At 41.2% G+C, this 14,131-nt stretch overlaps 2 protein-coding genes across 5 annotated transcripts in view; both read left to right on the top strand.

Annotated features, from left to right (window-relative positions):
* USP45 (ubiquitin specific peptidase 45) overlaps positions 1-4,375 on the top strand; it is a 59,705-nt gene extending 55,330 nt beyond the window's left edge. For all 3 annotated transcript variants that reach the window (XM_075747779.1, XM_075747780.1, XM_075747781.1), the window contains 4 exons: positions 874-971; positions 1,358-1,444; positions 1,903-2,056; positions 3,259-4,375. In XM_075747779.1, the coding sequence (XP_075603894.1) occupies positions 874-971; positions 1,358-1,444; positions 1,903-2,056; positions 3,259-3,392 (473 nt within the window). In that variant the 3' untranslated portion in view covers positions 3,393-4,375. The remainder of the gene's footprint in view (positions 1-873; positions 972-1,357; positions 1,445-1,902; positions 2,057-3,258) is intronic.
* A 6,175-nt stretch (positions 4,376-10,550) lies between these two features.
* PNISR (PNN interacting serine and arginine rich protein) overlaps positions 10,551-14,131 on the top strand; it is a 29,484-nt gene continuing 25,903 nt past the window's right edge. For both annotated transcript variants that reach the window (XM_075747776.1, XM_075747777.1), the window contains exon 1: positions 10,551-10,679. The gene's annotated coding sequence lies outside the window, so the exon portion shown is untranslated. The remainder of the gene's footprint in view (positions 10,680-14,131) is intronic.

Raw genomic sequence — 14,131 nt, 5'->3', positions numbered from 1 at the left:
AAAAATTAATCTAAAAATAGTATTTTATAATAATTCATTTATCATTATTGGACTGAGAGTAAGTGCTATATAAATAATATTTTGGTTCCGTGGCCACAGTGAAAAATTGAAAAGGAAAATCAGTTTACAATAATCATTAATAATTTTTTTCCTTCTAAACCAAAAGATGTAAGAAGTCATCTACTTTTACATGAAATGCTCCGTTCTACCTCAAATTAAGTATTTTCCTTTGGACATGTGTAAAATCAGTAAATTAATTTTTTTCACTGAAAAAAATGCCAGTGGCATGTTCCCTTTCACTGTATTGGTAACCACTGAGCTAGTTTTGGTTAGAGACCCGGGTTCGATTCGCTTTGCACCACAGGGGGATCGGAGTCCACATTTCCCAGTCCTGTGTGCTCGAGCCACCAGGTTATGAGGCATCCTGAAGTCGACACCCCTCCTCAGACCTTTCTTTGAAATAAGCACAAAAGTGCGGAGTCATTCAGAAAGAAGTGAAGAATGGAAAATTAGTCTTAGTGGTTAGGACTAAGGTGAAATGGTTTTAACAGGAAAGTTGGGTGCTATAGTAACAGACGATGTAGGTATCTCAGTGTGCAAGCTGACCTAGATAGTGTACGTGCTTCCAACTTTTGGTCTGATTTGCACAGGACGGGCTAAAATAATGCCCAGATTTGGCAGATTATGTTTACTAACAACTAGAAAAATGAGAAAAATATGTTTCTGTTACTCCACAAAATTTCCCTTGCATTTTATATAACACGTAAAAAATCATTGCAACATAGATCTATTTTGTCAGATGTTTAACAAAAAAACTGAAATGCTGTGTGACTGCCCTCACTTTACAAATTATTTTTATATCCATAAATACAGAAAAGAAAATGGAAGGCGTCTACACAAATGCTCGGAAACAGCTGCTGATTTCTTCAGTTCCTGCTGTTCTCATTCTCCATCTAAAAAGATTCCACCAGGTAAAAGGCCAAAACCCTCTTGTATATTCCTCTGCCCCACTGGTGGACAAGGAATTCGTTAAGTGTCGTTGTGCATACCGATACTTGTTTTTTATACGGAGAACTGGTAGAACCACTATTTGAAACATGCTTGTGGTTTTTTGACTGTCTAATACCTTCAGAGTGTGTTTAGCCATTCACATGTATCCAGGGAAACCTCTTATGTGTCCATTATGTGTAGCAGGCACTGTATTGAAAATATAACAAAGAATGTTTAAATCAGTTACAATCCTATTCTTGGTTTTGGTTTATTTTAATAGTATAGTAATACACCTTAGCTTTAAAAAGCTTCCTAGTAAAAATATTTATTTTACAGTGGTTTGGGTTTTTTTTCTTTTCTTTTGAAGGCTGGCTTGAGTCTACGGAAAGTAAATAGGCATGTGGATTTCCCACTGATTTTAGACTTGGCACCATTTTGTTCTGCATCTTGCAAGGTACTCATTTCAAATCTTTAGTTTTATTGTACTTCAACAGTTGTTGTCCTGAGCACAAGTTAAGCTGGATTGATGATGATGATGTTGTTTATTCCTTGCTTTCCTAGAGAAATTATAGCGTGAATGTTTTCAAATAGTATCCCAAGGTCAGAACTGTAATTAATTGAAATTCCATTCCTATCAAGAATATTATGGATGTTAACTAGTATCAGTTAAGCTATGGTGCCCTGATGGTGTTAGTGTGTCTAACAGCATTAAGGACAAGTATTGCTGCTTCCATGGTTACTAAATTCAATTAATAGACTATTGAGTATTTTTAATAGATGTATTTCACCACGGAAATGCTGTAGATGTCTGTCTTCTTCTTTTAAAGTAATACTGCTGATAGCTAGTTAAGATACCTGTAAAATTCATTGTGAAATAATGTATCTTTGTTTTCTGTGTTTCTGGGAATGCAGAATGTTACAGATGGTGCAAGAGTGCTATACAGCCTTTACGGAATAGTGGAGCACAGTGGGTCAATGAGAGGTGGTCATTATGCAGCGTATGTGAAAGTCAGGACACCCTCCAAGAAATTACTAGACCATATTTCTACCACCAAAAATGTTCTGGGTATGTACAAACAGAGCCTCCTTTCTCTGTGAGTAAAAACCAAAAGCAACCACTGGCTACAGCTCCTTATCCTTAAGGGGATTTAGAGCAAAGAATTGTTTTAGCACAGAATATTCTGTTATTTTTAGGGCCACATAAATACATTTCCTTTTTTCTTTTTTCTGTTACACCCAGTACATGACCTACTTCTGTATTAACCCCACATAGAGCTGAGTGAATAATGGAATTTGGGTTCAGGTATTAAACAGAATTGATGGAAAACTCTCTTCTCTTTCCTAGTCAAAATAATATATCCAGATGAATAGTTATGCCCGGTAAAATGTAATTGTTTGGCATGTTTGGTATTTGAAAATGTTCTAGTACAGGAGCTGAATCCATCACAATTAAAATGAAATTTTCTGTATATTTGAGCATCCAATCTAAAGATTGGAAATTTTTTAATGCTTAAAAATCTGGAATATTCTGGTTTAATGTGAACAGCAAGAAACTTTTTCATGGAGGATACAAGGTTTGCTGTTGGGTTTCTGTTGGTATTTTGAAAACAGCACACTAGTTCTTATTCATATGTTTTGGATATGCAGAATGAAATAAGATTCTAGGATAGAATCTGTTAGTGAATGATTTTTGGAGGCAAGAATGTTGAGCTGTCAGAGTAAGGTAAATATATTCACTGTTTCCCTTCATGGAAGGCGTGAGAACCAAGCACTATCCTGTCTACCCTGTGCAGTACCACTTGGCATTTGAAGCTAATTTCCCAGAAGGACAATTTTTATATTATTTTTGAAACAAAAGTCTCCCTCAGTCTTACGCTTCCCTTGTAATGATGGTTAGAACAGATTAGATCTTCCTGTGTTCTTAATTTCACACTGGTCAGCTTTTGAAATACGATTTTTTTTTCCCTATATTGGAACTGGTTGTGTGCTAGTATAACTTACTGTTAGAACTCAGTAAGCTTGCAGTGTCTTAGGCTTCTTGAAAAAATATGAAAAAAGTGATAGCAGTGAACATTTGTAAGCATTGTCTTCCACCAGTTTCTCTTACTCTTTGACATGTAAATTTCAAACTACAAATACTGAACTGCATCTAAGTCATGAGTTATTCCTGTGGGTTAGAAGCTTCTCCTGCTTTTTGAAATATCCACTGTATTTGTTTGATGATGAAGTGAAAGACAAGAAACACTTTTTTTTGCTTTTGCATTTCAGGTATAAAAGAAGCCATGGGAGCATCAGGAGGACAGTGGGTGTATGTTAGTGATGCCCATGTTCAGATGGTTCCAGAATCAAGAGTACTAAACGCACAAGCATATCTACTTTTTTATGAAAGATTATTACTATAATTTTCAACAGTTTAATTTAAAAGATGGTAGCAGTTATTTAGTTTATCTTATTTAAAGCTGCAGTGGTAAGAGTACCTGTAAATATTGTGCCTTTATCTTGTAGAGAATTTATCATACGTTGACTCTGAAGTTCAGTCACGCTATTATAAATATCTGAATGGTATCTGAAAGTACGCACTTTGCCAAACATGTAAAATTCTGGATTCATTAAAATACACTACCGTTAGAATGTAAGATGCTCTCCTATCCTACTGATGTCTATGGAAAGTTTGTTCTTGATTTCAATAAAGATAAGTTTCATCCATAGTTCTAGAACAGTTGAGAATAAAAATCCTGATAGCGTTAAGTGCCTGGATTTGCTGGTGTACAGTAACAATATAAAATACTTCAACTTTTTGTGATCTAGTCCCGATCCTTCCTGTCACTGGGTTGGATGCCAACTGTTAAGATTTCTGCCAACAAGAACCTGTCAAATTGTGTTGCTTCCACGTGTAATAATTGGAAAGCACAGTGCTTCCAGAATGGAGTAACAGCTGTCTCAGGGTAGTGCTCCAGTGCACTGTCCTCGTAGAGGTGGGAATAGATGGGGAAAGCACGGCTTCTACAAAGTGACAGTGAACCCTCCTCAGATACCCAGGACCCTTTCAGCAGCCTCCAACTGGCACTGGTATAGCAATGTACTCCTGTTTTAATATATATATACACTTGGTGTGCGTATGTATATCCTCATATATATGCACCATAAATCCATCAATATATGTTGTCATTTTACCTACTAGGAAAAAGAATTGCAAATAGTTCTGTATTTAGTAAATTTTCAACTTCATAATTATGACAATGTACAGTATATAAGCTTGTGTAAGAGTATGTATGGGGTTTAAGTGTAACCGGGTAATTGCTACTTTTGGTTCTAAACATGAATTTGTTTATCTGTTCCTGAATACTTTTCTCACAGGAATAATAAACTATAAATTATTTTTGCACTGTGTGAGTTGGACAGTAAATGATGACTTTTGCCCTCCGATACGTGTCTGGACTTCCCTTTGTCATCAGTGGAGGACAGCAGGTGTCCTAGTGGCAGAACTTGTTTCTGTGTCCTGTTTGACTGCCCTGTTATGAGTTGTTACTTCTTTTGGTTATTTCTCATTTCCATCCCAGAGAGTAATAGATACATTTTAAGGTCAAAATCTGATGACTCCTGTGAAGCTATGTGGTAATTCATCTATTTAATAAGCAGTTACTTAAATACAAATTACTTCTGTAACAGTTCCATCCTGTCCAACTTGCTCTTTGGTAGAGAAAAGACTATGTTTATTTCTGCTTACTATTTTCATTTATAGAAATGTTTTTTGGTGAAGAAAACATGCTGTCCCTATTACTATCTCCATCACATGTTGTCATACCTGCTTGCATGATTTTCCTATACCCTAGTTCTGTTTCAGAGCTCCATCCCACCTGCCTTCACTCTTGCATAAGAAAATAGCAAAACCTGCCCTAGTTGCATTTGCTCAAACTGCTGAGGTACATTTTATAGCCACATTACTTGTACGTACTTGTGCAGGCACTAAGATCCTGGCCATACAACTGATTGTCGTAACAGAGCAAGCCCCTAGTCACACAGGATGTTGTTTTCCTTTGGAAAACTCCTCTGTTTAGGTCAAAATTAGGTTATGCATTTTGGCTACTGCAATAATTTTTCCCTCCACAGATTAAAATTCTCTCAGTCTACCCAAAAGTAGTAAAACACAGTGAAACCAAGCCATCAACTTTAGCCATCTGTGTTCCAACTAAACACATCTTAACCTGAGCCTACACTAAGAAAGAAAGAAAAAATCACGTTTAGACTAGAGTTGGTTAAAATATGTTAATTCTCTTTTACCTCCCTATCCTCCCATACCCTTCATCCACCTACACACACCTTCCCCCTCTTTGTATATATCTGATCAAACCTCAGAATTAGTTCTGGGCAAGAATCACAGCAAATACCAACTAAGTTTCACTTCTGTGACACAATCTTGCTAGGAGACCACAGATGGAGTGTATTTTATCCACCTTAAAGCAAAAAAGACTGCCTAGATGAGGCCTGAAGTTCCTAGTTTTGCTGACTTCTGTAAAATTACTGAAGTACCTATATTAATCTCCTACTTTTTAGCCTAGAACCACCTCCCTAGAGTACAAAACTAGGAAAGAAACAGAGCAAGGTTCTTAACCTGTATTCTCGTAATTTTAATGCTATTTTCAGGAAACTTGAGATGGTCTTCGCTTCTCTTTAGAGAAGAGTTTCAAGAGTTCACACGCTCTTGAAACAGAGTTCACAGTCTTGAACTGTTGACATCTTCCCAAGTGGACATACTGACCAGGGTGCCACAAAAGATGTGGGCAGGATTACTTCCTCATTAACACCCAGGGAACATTTCCTTACCATTACAGTATTTTATAGAACATGGAGAGAAAATGGCATGAAAAAAACCTAACGCCTTTATCTGAGGTAGCCCCCGTTACTGTTCCTGGGTGGGGCTTCCCGAGTTGGGAAAAAAAAAACCCAAACCCACAGTGTTAGTAGCAACTCCAGTAAGTTCAGAATCAGGAACAGGGATGAAAATATTATAGAAGGAAACATTCTAATTCTAAAAATGAGGGCCACAGGTGAAGTTATGGCTTTAGAATGAAGAATTGATGACTAACGAGAGAATGTCATACACAATTTCAGATGCAAGTCACAGTTGGTGTGTCCTTCAAGGGGGGGACACAGTGTTTGTGGCAAAATTTGGCTTCAAAGCAAGTGATTGCACATAAATACGCATACTGAAGACCTGTTACACTTCCTTATCAGGAATTGCAAGAGAAGGTCAGAGTGTTCCAGGAAAATAAGGATGTACATCCTGTATTTGCTAAAACGTTAGACATGATTTTAGAGGCTATTTGTAAAGTCTAGGAACTCGGAGTTTACTGCAGCTGCCAGGTGCGTGCGCATTATTCAAAAACTATGTGTTTTCAGAATTTAACTGTAGCGCTCTAAAGACTCTCCTTAAAATATCTTGTTACCAGAACAAGAAAATCTTCAGGCCAACAGCATCTACTCTTCACAGAGCTACAGCAACCTTTGTGGTCCTGCCCACCCTGAGAAAGTGCAGTAGCCTGCTGCTTCCTGTGGAATAGCTTAGAAATGGTGCTCTCTTCATCCCACCCTTTTCTTCTCGCAAGGGCAGCACTGTTTTCTTCATCAGCCTCATCTTTATCTTTTCAGGGTCTCCATAAGCCTCTGCGTCAATGCCTTTTCTTTCATTGATCCTTAACCACAACATAATGTTTCCCAGTCCCATCCCTTGTATTCTGTGAACTAGCAAAACTCTTACTGGAAGAGCTACTGTTAACTATGGTCTTGCCTCTCCCTACCACCACACTGACTACCTGCAGAAGGCAACACAGGTATCTGAGAAAAGGTGTGACTCCTGAGCAGCTCTCTGCTGACCAGTCACAAGACAGTGCCTTTAAAACAATGAGAAAGAAAGCAAAGTAAATAGTTCCTCACTCTTCAGTAAGTAAACTTGATTTATGAGAAGTACTTCATTTGCATAAGGACAACTGGAACCCCCTACAAAAGCTTCCCAAGAGTGGAAGCATCAACACAGACAGCTGTATCAGCTAAGGACTTAGTCCAGATTATAGTTTTTCTTCTCAGAAAAAACTTTATTATCTTTGGATTTATATACCATTTATGCTAAATATAGCAAAAAGTGATGGGGAGATTTATTATACTAACCTACCTACACCAATACATGCACAGTTGTCATGTTTGTATGTGTCTGTTCTCCTAAGAGAGGACTACAAATACTTAGCAGTGAAGGAAAAACAAACAAATCTTAAACTTCTCTGCCCAAAATGTACACTGTAATCGTCTTTGTTTAGAAAATTAACTCCATGCAGTCTGCCAAACCTTCCTTGCCCCTCTCACCCTCTGTATCAATGAAGTGCTCTTGCTTATGGAGTTCAAGTGGTAGCAGGTAAGAGTGGCTTATAGATTCATTAAGAGGCTGAAATGTCTTAACTTTGCTATTTGCTTCTCTTTGGACTTCTTTTTTATATTAACACAAACTGAATCATAAAGGGACGTGAAATTAATGCATCTACATTCTCAAATTAACCCATTATAAAAACCTTATTTGAACATGTTAGTAACGAAATAACATTATTAATAATTTCTTGAAGAGAAACTTTAAGATATATTAAAATGGGAACAAAGCATTTGAATACAACTCTTATGTTAGCAAAAAATAGCACATCCAATTCTAATTAAAAAGTGGTAGTATACTTCACAAAACAGCTTCACAGCAGCCCTGATTAATCAAAGAACCCCTCAGTTTTCCTCAGCTGAAAACTTTTTTGTTGTGCCCTGTACACATTTATGCATTTAAACAAAGATTTATAGATCTATGTGAAAGAGATTGCCACTAATTTTCAGTGGAACCATTTCAGTCTAATTGTTTTTGAATGGATTATATTTGCTTCTGTATCTCTTTACTGTGTCTTTGGATGTTGTCTTGCCAGCTGTTTTAGCTGTTTGTACCTCTCCTGTTGGTGTATAAATAAACTGCAGAAACAGTGAGAAAGTGATTATTCAAAATTATTCAAAATCTTATTTTTTTGTAAACTGAGATTATAAAACATATTTTCAGACAGAAGTGTGTTAGTGCAAGTCAAAACGCTTCCTTTGCACAACACTATACAAAAAGTCCAAGTGAATTTATTTGTCATAATAAAACAATTGCAATCCACTAACTACTTTAAGACTCCTTGGTATACATTTTATTTATATAAAGTTATAAATACTTCTGTCTTCACTGATATTAGTAGAAAAACTATTTTTTAAGTGTCAGGAATGTTTCTTACATCTATTGCAGCTTCCAATATTTTTCTAGTAGAAAATATAAAAATATATGCTTTTAAAAGATAACAGAAAAACGTTTACTTTGAGCAGGTTTATGACTTCTTAACCTCATTGCTCTGCTAGGCTAGGTTTTTGGGTTTGAGCTGTGTAATCCAGGGATCATTACAATGAACTCTGTAATGAATCCACCATGTCCGTGGCAGCCATTCCCTACGTAGCCATTGCACAAAGTTGAGTTCTGATTCTACTGTCATTTATGCATGGGGATAGTCCCTGATATGTTCAGATGTGCTTGTACTTATACAAAAGCCAACACAAGTAATAAAAAACGCTGTTGCCAAGTTCAAAATACTTCTGAGCAATAAATCAAGCATGTTAAAAGTTTCATCTTGTTTTCATTCATTTGCTTTTTTCATCTGCTTGAACCAATAGTCTAACTCTACTCTGCAGGTATTTAAAACCCAGTATTTTTAGAATTTTACTACAGTACTGATACACTGTACACTTCAGTTGTAGATTTCTAATTCCAAATATTTCTAAGTAAACAGGGCCTTAGACTGTATTTAAAAAAACAAGTCTGATCAGTTTTCCAATCTATCCTTTCCTTGTGCTTTCACAAGTTTCTCAGAGTAAAGCTGCCATTTGTCTTCATTTTGTCTTTTCATCTATGTTATATGTGACGAATGTATAAATAAAACATATTTAAACAATATAGTTTTCCAAATGGTTGGACAAGCTGTACATTGTACAACTGAGTTCACACAGCTTCCATTTTTTTCCCAAGTAAAGAGAGAATATTTTGTCCTTTTGTCGCAGCTTCACTGCACTTGGAAGAGCCACCCAGAGATGAGTCCAAATCCTCAAACACTTAAGCTACACCACTTGTGCCCCCCTGCCTTACCATCTGTGGCATAAGTCATAGATTAAGAGACAGTTTGTTCCCTTTGCAAGAATTGAGTTCTCTAATTCTGTGATAAGACCAGGCCCAAGAGTGGGTCCCCCTCACATCCCAAATTTTTGTAGTAGCTTAAAGTTTGTGCATCCATCACTACCGTTGCAGGGTTCCAGCTGCGTCAGTCGATGCTGGACACCATGGAAAGCATTCTTGGTCCAGCCACTGCAACACTAAAAGAGTAGACGTCTAGAACATTTCAGATAACACCAATACATAGCATAATAACTTCTTACAATGAAATCATTACATAAAGTAAAGCACAAATTTCTTGAAGCTTTCAATTTTTTGTAATTTATAAAGTTAATTTATTCTGTCACTCCATGTAGGTATTAACATTACTTTATCCAACAATCAAAGAGATGACAGATGTTTTAGGAATTTACAACAGATGACGCTAAAGGAAGGGAAGGAAGTGATCACAGCGGTAAGTAATGTGCTAGGTAATGAAAATCTCTGTTCCACAAAAGGCAATGCAACCATTAAGTCCTTGCCTACAGAATCAACCCCAATGTCGATAAAAGAAGAGCTATTTACCAAGGATGATTTTGGTTTATCTTCATACATTAAAACACAATGGTAATTTCAAGGTAAATCTCATAACTTGAAAGTTAATTTGGTTATTCTGAATAAGCTACTTGAAGAATTGTCCTGCTCCACGAATGCTCCAGATATGCATACGCTGACCTGGCTTAGACTGCCGACACCCCGCAGCTATGCACCACGTAAGTTCCTTATAGATTTCAATGCGGTATGATGGCCCAGAGTTACATCCACTTAACGAAGTAGCTTTATATACTTCTTCAGGTAGGCTCCGCCCTCCAGAGTGGAACCTGTGATCACTCTCCGACTAGCAGGCACCTGCGGAGGCCACAGCCCTGAGGAGCTTCCCGCGGGTCTCCTCACGCTAACGCACGCAGGCGGGAAAGGGAATCCCGGTTGCTTCCCACCGCTCCCAGCTGCGCTCCAGCCCCGCCGCCGGGAGGCCCCCGGGGCGTCCTGCGCTGATAAGGTGATGCGGGCTGAGGGAGGGCGCCGGTGCGGGGCCGCGGTGCCGGCCGGGGACTCTCTCCCCGCACAAGGGGAGGCTGACGTGAGCGCGGCCTCGCCTTCCTCCCCCGCCGCGGCTGCCATGGAGAGCGGCGAGCGACAGGAACTTGTGTGGCTGCCCACAGTAAAGATGGCAGCGGCGTGGCGTTGCCCGCGGGCGGCCGCTTCCCGCCGAGGGAGGAGGGGAAGGGAGGCACCGCCAGCCCTTAGCAAAGATGGTGGCGAGAGGCGTTCGCGTGTTCCAGGCAAGGGTCACCACCGTGACGCCTTTTACTTCCGGGTCAGCGCTAGTAGGCGCCATATTGTCTTGTTCGTGAAGACGAGGAGCGAAAGAGGGGAGAAAGCGGCCGCGGAGCGGTAGCAGCGGCAACGCCTGCGGCGGGAGGCGGGGGAGAGTGTAAGTAGCGGGGCAGGCTGCGCTCGCCAGCGCTCCCGGGGGCCAGCGGGTGACGAGCTGACCCGATCTTCCCCTTCGCTCCTCCTCCTCCTCCCCCAGCCCAGCCGGGAGGCGTTGGAGGGTGCCGCGCGCCGTGGCGGCAGCTCCTCACCGGCCGCGAGAAGCCGGCGGCACCGCGCTGCCCCGAGCGGGAACCGCCGGCCCGGACGAGAAGGGAAGACTCGAGCTCCTCGCCCTCCCCCGCCGCCCCGGTGGCCCGCTGCGCATGCGCGGTGGGGGCGCGGGGGGGACGAGGGGCGGCCGGTGCCGGGGAGCCCTCGGGACCCCGTCCCGCCCAACGCGCATGCGTCGCCGCCCCACTGGGGGGTCCCCGGTAGCCGCCGGGGACGGGTCCCGTTACCGGCCAGTGCGCATGCCCCAGGGCCGCGCGGGGGGCCCGGGGCTGCCCGGCGCCGCCTTCAGCTGTGGGTGAAGCCGCCGTGGGTGCTGTTGGCCCTGCGGTGTGACCGGGAGAGGCCCGCGCAGGACGGCCGTACGCACGCAGGCCCGCGGGGGGAGCGCGCAGCTGGCCCGGGACGCGCCGAAGGAACGCTGCTCGTTGCTAGCGGAGTAACGCCCCTCGATGCGCAGGGGAGAACATCCACTGATTTAGCCAGTAACCCAGTTAGGAAGCAACACGTGCACCAGGATTTGGTAGTTGGCTGTGTCAACAGCCTGGCTCCTGCAGATAAAATGTCTTTGTGGAATATTTGTGCTGTTTCATGGGTTTCGTGGCTATTCTCATGAGTTTGTTCCGCTGGAGGGCTCCAGAGAACTAAAATTAACCAGATCATCGCACACAGCAACACTTGTAAGGTACCTCAACCTGGGTCAGTAGCTTGGCAGACGCAGGATGTTTCTAAATTGATCCTTAAACAGACCACAGGTTTGCGAACCTTTTTGCATTAACCGCTTATCCAGACCAATTATCAGTACTTTTTCAGACAATCCCATGAAGTTCAGTGTTGGACTAAACTTTGATGGAATGTGTTAGGCTTTACAGTTAAGGATGGGGCCACAAAAATGGTCGCAGGCTGGAGCACCTCTCCTCTGAAGACAGGCTGAGAGAGTTGGGCTGGTTCAGCCTGGAGAAGAGAAGTCTCTGGGGAGATCTAATTGTGGCCTTTCAATATATAAAAGGGGCCTACAGAAAACATGGAAAGAGACTTGTTACCAGGGCCTGTAGTGACAGGACAGGGCGTAGCAGTTTTCAGCTGAAAGAAGGTAGCTTTGGACTGGACATACGGAAGAAATTTTTTACGGTAAGAGTGGTGAGACATTGGGACAGGTTTCCTAAAGAAGTTGTGGATGCTCCCTCCCTGGAAGTGTTCAAGGCCAGACTGGATGGGGCTTTGGGCAACCTGGTCTAGTGCAAGATGTCCCTGCCCATGGCAGGGGAATTGGACTAGATGATCTTTGAAGGTCCCTTCCAATCCAAACCACTGGATCTTTCCATGATGGGCTACCTCAGCTGAAATGTACCAAGTTTCTGAAACAAATTACAGAGTATTCAGTCACCTTGGTGGTTGTTCATGTCTTCTGTTACAGTCGTACCTGTGAATGTCTGTATGCAAGCAATCTTTATTGAAAGGTGCAGGATACAGGGAGCAAGGGATGCTCTAAAGGATTTGTTTTAAGGCAAAGGGTCAGCCACCTTTTAAACATGAGGAATGGTAGTCTTCGAAGCATAAGGCATGTCTACCAGCAGACAGTATTCAAGCATCATTTTACAAAGGCAGGGTTACAAATAACAGTCCAGTCCAGCTGAATAACTATATCACGTATAGGAGTAAGAAACCCCTTTGCAATTCTGAAGTCAGGCTGGGCTGAGAGATGGTGCCTCTTACGGAGGTGACAGATGCTGCGGCTCCCCCTGATTGTAGAACACAGGACGAACGGGGAGCCTCGGCTTTGTCCAGGGACAAGCCGCTAGCATTACTGGCAATTCATTGGCAAATCAGAAGACAAGCTACTGATTTTTAATTTGTCTGGGGCAGCAGCAAACCTTGTGTCATCTCTGCTGTTACGCCATTATGAGACTTGCTGTATTGTCTTTGTCACATATGACATGCAAACTCCTGCTTTGAAAGAGTGGTTGCTCCATTTTGGGCTCAGAGGTATTGCAGGGCTTCAGAGTCCACAAATTTTTAGTGGACAACTCGCCACATAACCTGTAATGGCAAAGAGGAGTCTTAACCATGTTTGATTTTCAGTTAGGTACAGGATTATGCAAAGATATTACAGGAGTGTCCTGTAATAGACAGGAGTGTCCAGTCTCCCTTCTTTTCATGTCTGAGGCACGTAATTATCACAAGTCAGCCTTTGGCAACAAATAATACTGTGGGTAGGTTTTATTAGATGTTCCTACTTTCATCACTAGCTGATCTCTCTTCCTTAGGTGATAACCCTATTTATCATTGAGGGTAATATCCACTCATGAGCACGGAGGAATAGTTGTTTATTTAGTTATTGGTATTATTCATTTTTTGTACAGAGCATGTTCATCAAGGAGGAAGTTGCAGATGGACAGTTCACTTCAGAAAAAAAATGCTGTATGACATGGCTAATTGGAAATCTAGCATCAGGTCTTCTAGTGGAATGATAACTGCAAAAAAATAATCATATCAGACTTTTTTTCCCCCAAACCCAATAGAGTTTTGACTCAAACTACTTAAGTTATTATGATGTTTCTGTGATAGTGAATGTTCTAGCAGTGGTTTTGGTGCTTTATGATAATCAAAGTGTGTGTTTGTCCTTATGTCTTCAAAATACAAAAGATAAGCGAATGATACCCGAGTTGTCAATATCTGGTCCTTTTGTTCTTTTAAAAGGATTGGCTTCAGCTTAGTGGATATGTGGATGTAAATTTAAAATAGCAGACTTTGGAAGCCACACTGTTTGAATGACTCACTGAACAAGTTTTCATAGTGGGGTGGGTTTTTTTTTTTCTCCCCTTTTAAATTTGGCCATTGTTCAGCATACTTCATCTTGGTAGCACTGTAAATATTAGTCAGACATCAGACATGCTGAGATGTGAACCACATTCTGGAAAACTTTGTAGATGCTGAACAAGCTGTTTTTTTCAGTTCTTTTTCTGGTTCTGTATTTTGGATCTTGGTTACGCATTTGGAAAACCTCTATTCTTCAATCTGAGAAAGAACAGTTCTGATGTTAAAAAATGCAGTGGAGTAACTGAAGTTGAATTCCAGCATTCTAGTGATACACAACTGTAAATGGGGTGGAAAAAATTTAAACATTTTTTTTGACTGGACATCTTGCTGACAGATCCCAGCAGGCACATTGGTGTAGCTTCTGGTTCTTGGGAGGAGAAAAGATGCATAGTATCTGGGTATTAAATACCTGCAACAACTTTGGGTGATGCTGTATGTGATGTAGAGAAGTCTTTGGCCAAC

This window comes from Balearica regulorum, chromosome 3 (assembly GCF_011004875.1).
Source record: "Balearica regulorum gibbericeps isolate bBalReg1 chromosome 3, bBalReg1.pri, whole genome shotgun sequence".
Classification (NCBI taxonomy): Eukaryota; Metazoa; Chordata; class Aves; order Gruiformes; family Gruidae; genus Balearica; species Balearica regulorum.
Note: the sequence above shows the minus strand (reverse complement) of the source record. Positions and strands in the feature narration are given on the sequence as shown.